The 13,495-nt window shown below is 38.0% G+C and overlaps 2 protein-coding genes across 2 annotated transcripts in view; both read right to left on the minus strand.

The window, feature by feature from the left end:
- Positions 1-1,055: 1,055 nt before the first annotated feature.
- sp5a (Sp5 transcription factor a) lies at positions 1,056-5,018 on the minus strand. The gene is made up of 2 exons (XM_027164709.2): positions 4,284-5,018; positions 1,056-3,965 (listed from the first exon to the last, which is right to left on the minus strand). The coding sequence occupies exons 1-2, from the start codon at positions 4,332-4,334 to the stop codon at positions 2,883-2,885; spliced, it is 1,134 nt and encodes a 377-aa protein (XP_027020510.2). The 5' UTR covers positions 4,335-5,018; the 3' UTR covers positions 1,056-2,882.
- Positions 5,019-7,519: 2,501 nt separating this feature from the next.
- myo3b (myosin IIIB) overlaps positions 7,520-13,495 on the minus strand; it is a 76,829-nt gene continuing 70,853 nt past the window's right edge. The window contains exon 36 of the mRNA XM_047814581.1: positions 7,520-8,746. The gene's annotated coding sequence lies outside the window, so the exon portion shown is untranslated. The remainder of the gene's footprint in view (positions 8,747-13,495) is intronic.

The following is a 13,495-nucleotide window of genomic DNA, read 5'->3' on the forward strand; positions in this document are numbered from 1 at the left end:
CCCATAAATACCCAGGAAATTATTGAATTTATTTTTAAAATCTTTAAATGTTTTTCCCTTGTTATATTGCTATTTTTTTTGTCTATACACTGTCTCCAGATCTCTGGAATCTTCTAGCCAGACCGCTTGACTGCCTCTCTCTCCTGTATAAAGGTTGAGAAATCAAGTTTTTGCAGTTGCTACAAGAATGGTTTTTCTACAATCTATTAGTTGTGTCTATTGTATATGCTTTTAGGTCCAACAGTAGATTTAAATCATTATATTTTATTCACTAGCCTTTGGGAAGGAATTTAATGTGTGCAAACAATACATATGTACTGTAATATGTTTGTAAATGTACTGAATGTATTATAGTTTCTCATAGTTTCACATCTTAGCAAGTGAAAGAAATGAATAGATAATAAATAGAAAAAAAAGAATAAAATAATTTGAACAGACACACAATTAGAGCTACCTGAGTAGAAATATAGACATAAAACTTAGATACATCATTATTTTTTATATTTTGCAAAGATCATTAATTGTTTATGATGCTATTTTGGTTCTCTGCATTATAGATTTCGACATTGTAAAATAAAGAGCATATCTAGTGCTCTCAACTGACTGATTGTATCTATTCTAGTAATTTTATTTTACTCAGTGGGAGCTCAGATAAAAATATGTATCAGTGAACAACTTGAGAATGAAAGGATTTAGAAGCTGGGAAATAAACAGTCACATGGATATATGCAGGCTTACTGGGTCTACTGGGAGGAGTTTGTTGCTGACATATGAGGATTATAAGAAGCAATAACATCGTATAAGCTATAACAATACAATTCTAAAAAAACAAAAAATTTCCAGGCACAAAACTAAGCTATTTTGTCAGTGGAGAGTTCTTCTACTATGAATCGGCAAAAGTAACACATTTCAAATTCACACTTCATAATTGAAGAGATTGGTCCTAGAGGTGATATTGTATTTGATATTATTATATCAGAAATATTTTATTTTATAAACATGTTTGACATGAATAGTTAGGAATTAGAACTTTTTATCATCAGGTACTTTCAAGGTTCAATCATCACTGGTAAGTGGATATAATAGAACAAGATATGCTAGTTATAAAGCTAAAGTTAAAACACCACAGGATGGCATACTTATTGTCTTATGCTGTAATGGTGTCAGCAATTATTTGTTTGTTTGTTTGTTTGTTTATTTGTTTATTTATATTTGTGGGGGTTGGAGGTGCAATATTAGAAGATAAGGACACTGCTAATAGCATTTTCACCATGCAGTTTGTGGCTCTACATCCATCAACATGTTGGCTCTTGGCATAGAAACATTTTTAAACACCTGCAGAAAAAACATTAAAATCTATCTAATCTAAGTTATAACTCTAGAGCAACCTTTAAATGCTCTCTGTTGAACCATACAGAGTTTCTCACCATCAGAAAAGGTTCCAAATTAGAGCAAGATTATAAAGCAAACTGATAAATATACAAACACACCATTAACAAACCCTTTTCTTAGAAAGTACAGTACAACACCTGATTTGTGTGGAAATTCAATACACTCTTTGGCCTTTAACTCCTCTACATAGAGAGTACAGCAGATTTCGATTCCAATATTGTGTCTTAAATATTTTTTTGTGGAAAAAAGTATTAGACTTTGTGGAATGGCCAGCTCATCCCATGAGCACAATCCTTATTTTTGTGATAAGTTCTTCATCACTGTGTGCTAGAGTGGAGCTTAAAATATTACTTAAAGCTGATCAAAATGTAAAAGCCAACAATCCTATTTAATTAGAATACTATATTACATATACAATTACGTAAACTGTGAAACACCTGTAATTCTGTTACATTAGTTGTTCAATAGGTTGTTTAATCTCCAGATGTACTTGAATGAAGTAAACCTAAAAAATCATATTGTGGTTCTTTGAGTAGTATAACTAACAAATGAGTTACACAAATGAATTAAAAACAATGTAATAGAGTTTATACAGTTGGCTCCTTTTGAGCATTTTCATTAAAATTCCACACACACAAGTTAAACCTTTTCACTGTTCATAGTCATATAAAAAGAAAAGCACAAAGGCATGACTTAATAAAACCAGCAAAAATTACGGACCTCCTCATATTATAGACGAATGTATTAGTTTAAAGCTCTGTCGGCCAACGTACCCAAACTTGATAGATCATCTAAGCAAAAGCTGTGATATGAACATAATAGTAATACAAATGTCTTCCCTTTAACAATAATATTATTAGACTTTTAGCTGTGATATAAAAGATGCCATCAAGAAACGTTTGTCATATTTACTCAGTTTATATAAACTGATACTATTCTACAGTGATGCCAGCTTTACTTGAAGGGATTGCTAAAACCAGTGTTATAAGATCTTAAACGATATTTTACCCTCACCCTGATGTGAAAACCTTTTACTTACTATATTACTCAACTTTAAGTGGATGAACAAGTTTCTTTATTTTTACACAGCAATTTAACAGCTTGTTTTCAATATAGCATGCTAAAACACCCCACAAGGAGCGAAAACCGACACTTTCCTTCAACAAAAGCTATTAAATATATATTTACAATCAATGTGAGATCTTCCACCGAAGACAAAGATCTTAACACAAGTTCAAAACTTGTTAGTGATATTATGGGCAGCACAGGGATAAGAAACATCTTTCAAAGTCCCCATGACTTCGTAATGTAATGTACAGACTTGAAAATCATATTTACAAGTCCAGAAATGTAAATTCCAAATAAGTGAGACTTTTCACGCCTTTAAAAGAAACAACTTGCATTGGTTGTTAAGAAAGTTGAAACATTTTGTAAAGTCCACTTTTTATGTTCTGTGCATTGTCAGGAGTGCAAGGTATTGCACCAGTCCTTTAAATGTGTCTCGTGTCTTCCCGTTTAACGTGTCCTGCGCTCTTCTCATGAGGTTTGGCTTTCTTGTTCTGATGTGTTTTCACGTGTTTGGCCAAGTGGTCGCTCCTCATGAACCTCTTGCAGCAGTCGGGACAGGCGAAGCGCTTCTCTCCGGTGTGTGTCCTCAGGTGCCTCTGCAGCTCGTCCGAGCGTGTAAAACTTTTCCCGCAGAAAAGCCAGTTGCAGACGAACGGCCTCTCTCCGGAGTGCCAGCGAAGGTGCGCTTTTAGATGGGACGTCTTGCCGTAAACTTTGCCGCAGCCGGGAACATGGCATACGTGCTGCTTCTTTTTACCCGGTTCGTCGCTCGAGCTGGACGTCTGGCAGTTCGGGCAGCGACACCTGCGGCATCGGCGCGCTGAAGCGAGGGGGGATTTGGGGTGCAGCAGAGCAGCGATCTGACTCTGGTACTGCGCCAAGTCCGTGTGGCCAAGCACTAAACCCCTCTGGAGAGGAAAACGGTGAGGCGCCAGGGACGACGGGTGACTTACGGCGTTGCCTTGCTGCAAGCTCCACCACGGGATGTCCTCGGCCGGATTTGGGGACAGCTGTCTCTGATGTTGGGGTACCAGGCCCGAGTGGCCGGCTACAAAAGCTGGCACGGCAGGTGGCATGGGCGCTGGAGCCGTGTACGTCACAGCAGGGACGTAGGTCGGCGGACACGTGGCCTGTAATGACTGTACGGAGCACGGCAACATCTTGACCGGCGAGAAGTCGTAAGGGTACGAGGGCTCTGCCGGAGGTGTTAACGGCAGCTCATGGGGAGAGCTGTAGGAGCCTTGGAGGTGCGCAGAAAGTGGAGGTTTAGACGATAGTCCGAAAGAGGAACTGCTGGAAATAGCAGTCTGATGATTTGCCTCGTTACTCCACGGATGGAAAATGCGCGATGGAGAACCCAGGGTCGCGTCGTATGGAACTTGGATAAAGTCAGCTGGGTTAGATGGGTGATGGTGGTGGTGGTGGTGCCCGATCCGATTACACGTAGCTGCTAAAAGCGCTAGAGGTGAATGCTTGTTCTCCGGTGAGGAGTTTGGAGTACGGTCCTGGATGATCCAAAAAGAAGACATGTTCTAAAGTTAGCATGTAGGGAGACAATAAAAAGAAGTCTGATGCGCAACTTGGCATATGGTGTCTCGGATTAATTTAATGCCAGTTTTGAATCAAAACCAATACAAGTTTATTATGAAAAAGTAGAAATAAAATACCTGTTTATTTATGCATATTAGGCAAAAGTGCCCTTACAAATCTAGGCATATGATTGTAACTCTTATCAAAATTCGTTTAAGTCTGTATAAGTCAATGCATTATCCACTTTAACGGAAAACGCAATTCACGAATAGGTTTTTAAACATCACACAAACCTGCAGAAACGCCTGTAGACTGTCGTTCCTCAGCACAGCCACCGCTGCCATGGCCAACTTTCTCCTCGCGCTCTTCCTCACTGTCTCAGGCGAAGAGTCGGAGCGCTGGAAGAAACACAACAGCGTATTCCTGTAGAAAAGTGGAGTCCCTGCGCTTCCTCTCCTCCAGATATCCTTGGACCATCTGAGGGACTGAAGGATCACTTCTTAGGATTTGATAAGGACTTTGGTGGGCCGCCAGCCAGTCAGGAGGAAGATTTATGACTTTGAAGTTTGCCGCTGCCCAATCATCAAAGAATAGCGGCTCTTTGAGAGCGGGAAGCAAATCCTTTGAATCCACAAAGCTCCTATGGTGTGTTTGTTGGTCTGGATAAAAGGGCTGATTATTAGGGGGGATGGGCAGGGTGGAGATAAAGGCGGGACAATTAATGAAGTAATCACTATGTGGGAAATGTATATACACAAATAATTGGATTTTCTTGATCAAAGAGCCCTTTCCGCGCGGGGAGCCCGGTATTGGATGGCGGAGTCACCCGATCCCCCCATGCTGTAATTAAGGATTTGTAGCGCGGCCCGTCGGCACAATGCCCCCGTGTTATCTGCACAAATCTATTGGTACGAGGCTTGTTAGATAGCTTCACGGGGGGAGGCGAAAGAGACGGGATAATGCGATTCAACACAAAGTTAATCAGGATTCGACCCATTTGTTTCAGCCAAGACAAGCCACAACTGGGAAAAGCCAGAATTCTTGTTAAAAAAAAACAAAACCAAAAAAACAAAACAAAGTATGCTTTATTTATTTATCATAAAGTAGGAAATGTTTTACTCTAATATCAACATAAATCATTATTTTATAAATCACTTCAAAAGTTCGAAATACAAACATACTATTAACTTAGGAAGTGCCTCAACAGTTATTCAGTTATCCTTAATTGAAAGCTACTGTATGGGAATTGTCATGAACAAATGACAAATGACGCCTCAGTAGTCCACTTATCAAGTGATTAAGGTGTCATAGTTGACTAGCTTTGCTAATTAAAGGTGTCAAAGTGTCAAAAAGCATGACATTTTTCTTTTGGCGTTTCCCTGAAAAGTTGAGCCCAAATCCCAAATGGCTCCCTATTAGACACGTAGTTGCTACCTAGGGTGTAAAATCTAGTATTTAATAGCCTATATTGAAATTAAAGACATGAGGGTGCTATTTGGGATCCAGTTTAAGATACTCTAAGGGAGGAGATTCAATCTTTATAGTGAAAGCAAAGGGTTTTCCAATCACCCACCCACTTCTCCACCTACTTGTCGACACATCAGTTATCCAAGCAACCCAATCTCAGTTGCACCAACTGCCATATTAAACAGTATCAAACACTAACGTATTAAACCGTAAAGAGCATGTTAGTCTATTTACATAAAATTTACTGTAGATTGTTTTCAATATTACAAATATTATGAACAGCTTTCTATAGTCTCTCTCATTGTACCATGGAACTATTCCACAAGTATGAACTACACATTTAAATAAGGGATCATGCTAAATAGAAAATGTAAATCAGAGCAGTTATTGCAGTGTTAAATATCTAACAGCATGTTAGTTGATAAGTAAACTTAATATTAATCTTTTTATACTCTGATAAATCAAATAATTATGATCCAGATTTTTTAATTTACATTTCAGCAAAGACTCCCACTGTCCCTAAAAAGTTTTCAGTGATTGATTTTTTAAGTGGATCACTTCCTTTGAAGGGATTATTGTGTTCCCAGCCAAAGGGTGAGCTGGGAATTCCCACTGGGCCCAGGGTAACCTCAGCTTTCCTGTAATGGATGCAAAGCATTGCTATATTTCTTTCTATTGCTTTTTTTTTTTTTAATCTATAACAGCATGAAAAACAGTACCATAATCATCAGGTGAATAAGGGACATTTTTGTGAAATGGCAAAGTTTAATTAAAGTTGTATGTAGCTGTAACTGAAATTTGGTACATAATGTTGTAATACAGCCAAACAAATGACTTTGAATGAATTAAATTGAGTAATCAGATTTAATCAGCCATTAAATGGCACACAAGGTTATGAGGTTTTGTCTCATTAAAAGAAACACAACCAACAGTATATTAGACTATAAGCATTTAGTTACTGACATGATAGTTAACGCATGTTAGTGTAATTCCAGTGAAAATAATAACAATGTGTCTAACAATGAGGACATTGCTGCTAAGATTGATAAGATCAAGAGCCATTTCTACAAAAGCAGTGAAGAGCAAATCTTTTCAGTAAACTCAGAATGTTTCACTACACTTCTATTAGAGAATTTCATTTTCCTACATCAGAATTTCTACAATCTAAACTCATTCGATTATTTTTCGCACAAAAATCTCTCACAGTGAATATAATAGCCACGTATTTCACATTTTAATATGTACACTATGTGGCTAAAAGTATGTGGATACCATGATCAGTGACCATGCATTTACTGTCGACTATGTCAAGGCTGTAAAACAACCTATCAATAGATATCAGGAGTGCTGACATCATGATATTACCATTTTAAAACAAACAAAAAAAAAAAAAACATTTTCAAGCTTGCTTATTTCCTATGAATATATTTTATTTAATTTATTGTTATTGTTACTATTTCATCTCTTAACATGACATTTTTTATTGTGCACTGCCTTTACTTTTAGTCTTTTGTTAATTTCTAATTTTATTCTTATGTATGCATTTGACAACTATTTCAAGTGTGCTTTATAAATAAAACTCTCTTACATGGTTTTTCCTCAAACTATTGGCACAAATTTGGAAACAACCTTATATGATGTCTTTGTGCACTGCAGAATTTCTCTTCTCTGGAACCAAGTGCTCCTGTGCACAAAGTGAGGTCCATGAAGGTCAAGTGTCCTGCACAGAGAACTGACCTTAACCCCAATGAATACCACTGGGATGAACTAGAACACTGTTCACTACACCCCAGACATCCTTGTCCTACATCAGTCCCTACCTTTACTAATGCTGTTGTGGCTGAATAGTCACAAATCCACACTCCAAAGTGAAGAGAATAGCTTCCCAGAAGAGTGAAGGTTGCCATCAACAAAGGGGGACTAAATCTAGAAGGGGATGTTAAATATGCATATACAAGTGTGATAGTCACAAATTTCCATCTCTGTAATATCTATTCACATTTATATACTGTATTAGAATCATTCTGGGAGACAAATCATGCCAGCAATTATAATGAACCTGCACATTCCTTAATAATTTATTTATTTATTTTTTTACTGCCACTGTGGTACAAAACATAGCTGATGGAAAGAATACATGCACATACAAGAACCGTCCTCAGACAACAAGCCACATTAATCACATACAAGACCAATGTTTTATTTAAGAGATGTTAGTGTGTTAGTATGCAGAAACCCAGTTAGTATGCAATGTTAGTATGCAGAAACCCAGTCATAGCTTAATCCGAGAACCCATTCAAATACATATTCTCCACCGGACAATGCGTTAGGCTCAGCGCATTACCCATAATCCTCCAATGTGTCATTATTTCTACTGCAAAGAGAGTCGCACTGTAACTAATATCCTGTGTTGAATTTGGTTACCCTGTGTACTGATGTACAAGGTGAGTGAACTGGGATATATGGTTGGAGATAAATACAAAGCACTGACTGATCAAACACAGTTGTCTTGGAAGAACTACTTTACCAGCAGAAGTACGGTAGTGTGTTGTCTGTATTAAGTGAAAGTTGGCTACTTATTATCTTCAATAAACACAGAAGCATGGTCATATTTAACTGTTTGCCATTAAAACTAACTTGCTGTAACTAACTTTCAGAACGAAAAAATGAGAAAATGTGGACAAACTATAGCATTTTACATCATGAGATGCACTTGTTTTCAGTTCAAGTTAATTAAATTTTTTTTTACTGGTATTCCAAAACTTATTTCTACCTATAATTTCTACAACAGATAGCCTCCAGAGAAACTTCTCCTATTTTCACAGTTAACGTTACCAAATGGGATAATGACACATACTCGCATGGAATAAGGATGGATCTGGGTTTACATATAGAGCTGTGGTAAGTTGTGTTGTTCGGTGGAGAACCCCTCGTCAAATAAACTGAAAAAAATGAAAGAAAAAAAAAGTAAAAGAAAATAGAACAATAAGTTTAGGAAATGATTAAAATGCACAATGCCATAAAAACAAAGTCAATGATAAAAGTATAATTTTTTTTTACAGGTTGGCAAGAATAAAATGTATTACTACAAAAGTAGAAAAAGTAGAATAGATTAAGAATGACATCAATTATACCACAGAAATCCATATATCTAAAAAATAAAGTTAATTTATGGTCACATTCTTCATACCAAAAATGGACAAGTAATTAATACAGATTTAAGATAAAGTTCCACCGTATTTACTGTATTATACAATAAACATTTATTTACATAGGACTTGATGGCAATCTGTATGAGAGGGAAGAGAGAGAGAGAGACAGAGAGAGAGAGAGAGAGAGAGAGAGAGAGAGAGAGAGAGAGAGAGAGAGAGAGAGAGAGAGAGAGAGAGAGATTAATCATGATAAAAAATCATCAATACATGTTTTTATTTCAGTTACATGAGCATTCATTTAAACTGTATCAAAATCACACACGATGATTAACACATTTGGTTAACACTTGGGTAGAACTTTGTACATTATAAAATGCCATTAGGCTTCCTTGTTTGGGGGGTCTCACAATAAAAAGTCCAAGTGAATTGTCTTTATGGTCTATGAACAGACTGCAGGAAGAAAAAAAAGGAAAAATTGGTTCCACATCTGTCTCACACACAAGAAAGAGAGCATGGGAAAGAGAGAGCCAGAACAGGAAAGATGGAAAGAGAGAAATGAGAGAAGTGAGAGAGAGAAATGCTCGGGGCTACTGGGTACTTGAGCCGGCGTAATGGTGTCTCGAATGAGAAAACATCTGTGAATTTCCTCAGTGATCTACAACAAAGTCTAACTCAGAGCAGTCACTCAGTGAGCCTTTGAAGTCGCTGCCTGACAGAAAGCTGCCATTGTACTCAGGCTCCAGTGCACTGCTCTGCACTCCTGACTCTCCAACATTTTCCCCTGAAATCTGATATGGCTGTCCCTCTTCAAGCCTAGGCAAAAGCTTTGCTGCACGTTTAAAGGGCAAACCCAGACAGACCTGGGGTCATGAGAGGAGGGAGAGGTCATGATCCAAACAGCAGCCACAGCGCTGCGTGTGGCCATATGACTGTGGGTTGCTGAGAGCTGCCAGTGCAGGGTGACTGAGGCCACGTTCAAAGGTGATCATGTCTGAAGTTGCCTCATCACCTTTAACTAGTAAAATTAAATGCTAAAACATTTATGGATACTAAACTTTTAGTAGCACATTACAGGAATCTAACATCAGCTACCAAGTTAGTTTTGAGTAGTTCTAATTAAGGCCCAAAACAAACCAGGGGATTATATTTAAATGCTCATCCAAATATGCCGCTGTTCGTACAATTACAGCTAATTCTATTCCTTTACTTTTTCTGCAGTAGAAGAGATTTCAGGAGAGGACTTTTTTAAATACACTTTTTGGATTATGTGAAACATTACAAGCTGTATTTTTATTATTAATTTCAAGAGAGAGAAAGTGAAGCTGCTAAAGGAATAATTATTTATAGCTACAATATAACAAGTGACAGGAACAAATTTCTTTCACAATCTACATTATTACACAACACCATATCTATACATGGACAAACAGTTTGACTTAATTAACTTAATGAATACATTAAGTCAATTAACAAATTGTAATTGTTGGTAAATTGCTTGGGGTAATAATGACTGTAAATTTCGGTAGGCTGCGTTGTGATTTGTAACCCTTAGATTTGGACACGTATATTTCACAGCTATACTGTTGAACACTAGGAGGTCCCTCCTCTGAAATTTAGTGTGATCCAGCCACACTGGGGGACTAGCAGCACTGTGTGTAGGTGTTCCTCTGAGTCTGATATAGCAGCCAGGCAGAACAAGACACAGTGGAGCTGAACCTGGAGAGCTGTTGCTCTAGCTCAAGGTGTTACTGTAAGGCTGCTCCTCCCAACTGAGAGCGACAGATTTGTTTCTTTGCTTCCTGAATCTAAAAATGACCTGAGCCATCCCTTGTTGTGCACACACAGCTCACATTTACTCAATGGCAGCTGCTCACTCCATCTGGGAGGGCTTCAGCAAGGCCAAACGAAACAGGTTACACCTTTGGCCATGCCAAGTCCTATAGCCTCCTTTAATCGGTACAAACAACGGGGGCTAATCGCAATTTCACGCTCTGATTTGCTTCACAATTCCCTCAAAACCCCGCAGGCCCAGAAATGTTAAATAAGCTCATTTTCAGAAGAGATAGGATACATGCTCACCCATATGGTCATATTGATTGCTAAACTATAGTCCTGTTGTAGCAGTATGCACTGATATCTAGGCATCGATAGAGCTTTCTAGTGCAGTGTATATTCAAATGTTAGTGGGGAATTGATACAAAAAAACTTTGATATGACACGATACAGTACAATGCAGTGGTACAACAAAAAATAAACAATGGCTAAGTCCATGCCTTTATGTTTCCAACTAGAATTGATTAAATCGTTTAAAATTATACTAGCTCAATAACAAGCACAAACGGTTGAGAGAGCCATTTAGACTCCTAGCTGCATATAATGAAATAAAGCTGTGAATTTAACATGACTAATTAAGCATTTGCCCTCTGACCAGGCTCCTAGTGTTGAGCAGAGCTGCCAGGTCTCAGTAAACAAGACCCAAATGTAGCCTAAGATATCTTTTTTTAAGTCTCATGCCTAAACTGAATTAATTTTTCTATCCAAACCTTGTTGCAAAGAGTCCCGATTTGCAGGAAATTTGCAAACATGTTTTCGAATTCTGCATTCTCCACTGCTGAGTAAATCTCATATCTGCAAGCTATGAACTTCCTGCTGTGAAACCACCACTGTGATTCATTTTAACCTGGATAGAAATAGCTGGCTAATGGGTGATATGTACTGTAGCATGAATTTTTCTTTATTGTGCAGCATGTTGAATGTACTGTTTGATAAGCTGACCTATTGAATCAAGAGCTACAACAAAAATAAACCGCTAAAACAAAATGAAACCATACGCTGCACTGTAACATATCTGTTAAATCCAGCACAGAAAATCCTATTCAGCATTGCAGCATCAGCTAGGTAATCAGTTAGCTATTCCTTAAGAGACATGAAGCAGTGCTTAAGTATAAGGCACACAAACTATTTGGGGATCTTTTTTATATTCCTTTTTGTATTCACACAGTAGTCATGCAAATGTGGGTAATTCAGTGGTACATAGAAAGCCCTCGACAAATTGCAGGTGTTAGAAAGCAGAAACAAAGGCCACTACAACCCCTAATGGCATCTCCCATCATTAGCAACTCTTTGATGTGCATACTCTGCTCTCTCTTTTATCTCCTTCCCCTTCTCTCACTCACTCTCTCTTCCTCTGTCTTCATTAATGCAGTCTATAGGGAAGGTGCTTCGACACAGAGCCCCCCCAACTAATACACACACATACACACATACACACACACACACACACACACACACACACACACACACACACACACACACACACACACACACAAACACACACACAAACACACACACATGACATCTGTCTGCCTGCTCATGCACATGTCCATCAATCATCACGCAGGGTTAATAAGTAAATATATCTTAAACTACCTGCTTATTCAATGCTCAGAGCCCGCAGGGATGTGCTGCAAAGACGACTTGCACGATGTGTGAGCATTAATGCTAAGTCTTATCATGTGTGTGCTTGCGGTGCATAGTATTAACATGGAGCTTTGTAAAGAATGTATTAACAGCAACTCTGTGCATATATCAGTGTGTGTGTTTGTGTGCGTGTGAGTCAATAGCAGGTTACCTGCTTTACATCTCAGCAGGTCTAAAAGAAAAGCTTTAGAAACACTGCTATTCAAACTCCTGCTTTGAACTCTGAAGGATATAGAGGCAGGACAATGCAAGTCTATTTGTGTTCATCCTTTGAAGCCGGCCCTCACTATTAATATGAGACAGAGTATCCTGTCTGACAACAAATACTTTTTTCTGCCTTCTACTAAGGGATTACAGCTCTGAAATATCTAAAAGGTGGCACTGCTTTTGCTATGCTTGAGAAAAGGGGAAGAAATGCAGTTTCAAACAAATAGCTTAAAAAGGAATAACTTTAGTGGTGCGCAACATGAACCACATTAAACGAGTTTGTCTGCAGCTCCAGATGCACACAGCTTTTTAACAGGAAGGAAATAATGGGCAGTCATGCTTTTATACAAGAGTATTAACAAAAACAGGTGCAGATCCTATGTTGTTTACATCTTTGTGGAGCTTCAGTGAAACATCACTGTTCTGTAGATGTAGGAATTAGTCCAGAGTATAGAAATTAAAGGTAAAACAATCTTATCTTCTATATAAAGTGTACATAACTAAATTGTAAGTCACTCATTGCCTGGTCGGTTAGAGGTTAGCCAGAGCACAAGGAGTGAAAGAGAAACTGCATCAGGCACTGCACTTCAGAGGTTTTCACTGAAACAATGAACTTGAGAGGTTTTTCAAATTTGATTTCCATGCCTAAGCAGTCCCAAAAATGATCTAGGGAGCAAGATCTCTGTTAACCGATTCCATATAGTATAAAGAGACTCGAGGCTCTTGGAATGACCCATTTTAGCCTGAGTGCTACTGAGTGATTGAATATTCTCTAATGAGTCCACACAGAATGTATGAAATGGCTCAGTATTCTGAAAGACAACAACAACAACAATAAAAAATATCATCAAAAAAACCTTTGGAAGTAGCTAACCTAGAGCTACACTCTGATTACAAAACACACCAGGTTATTAAGTGCACTGAATTGTTTTACGATTAAACTCTTGTTACTTAGTACATCACAGAACAAGATCAGTTCTTTTTGCTTAAATATATGTAAGTGGAATTAAAGCAGGAAGTTTTTAACTCGGGATGGCTATAGCCTCTCATACATAAAGACATACAGGAGTATAAATTGTACACAAATAGGAAATGGATGAAGATGTTAATTTGTACTTTGGTGAACAAAAGAAATTCATGGCTGTGGCTGTATAATCACACACCTACCACCAGTTATGCAGTGTAACCTGCATCACAGA

This window comes from Tachysurus fulvidraco, chromosome 6 (assembly GCF_022655615.1).
Source record: "Tachysurus fulvidraco isolate hzauxx_2018 chromosome 6, HZAU_PFXX_2.0, whole genome shotgun sequence".
Lineage (NCBI taxonomy): Eukaryota > Metazoa > Chordata > Actinopteri > Siluriformes > Bagridae > Tachysurus > Tachysurus fulvidraco.

Bases quoted from the DNA above. Each gene is read 5' to 3' on its own strand.
- sp5a (XM_027164709.2), bottom strand. From the start codon at position 4,334: ATGGCAGCGGTGGCTGTGCTGAGGAACGACAGTCTACAGGCGTTTCTG. The intron at 3,966-4,283 runs GTTTGTGTGATG...TGGATCATCCAG, and splicing joins GTCTACAGGCGTTTCTGCAG to GACCGTACTCCAAACTCCTC.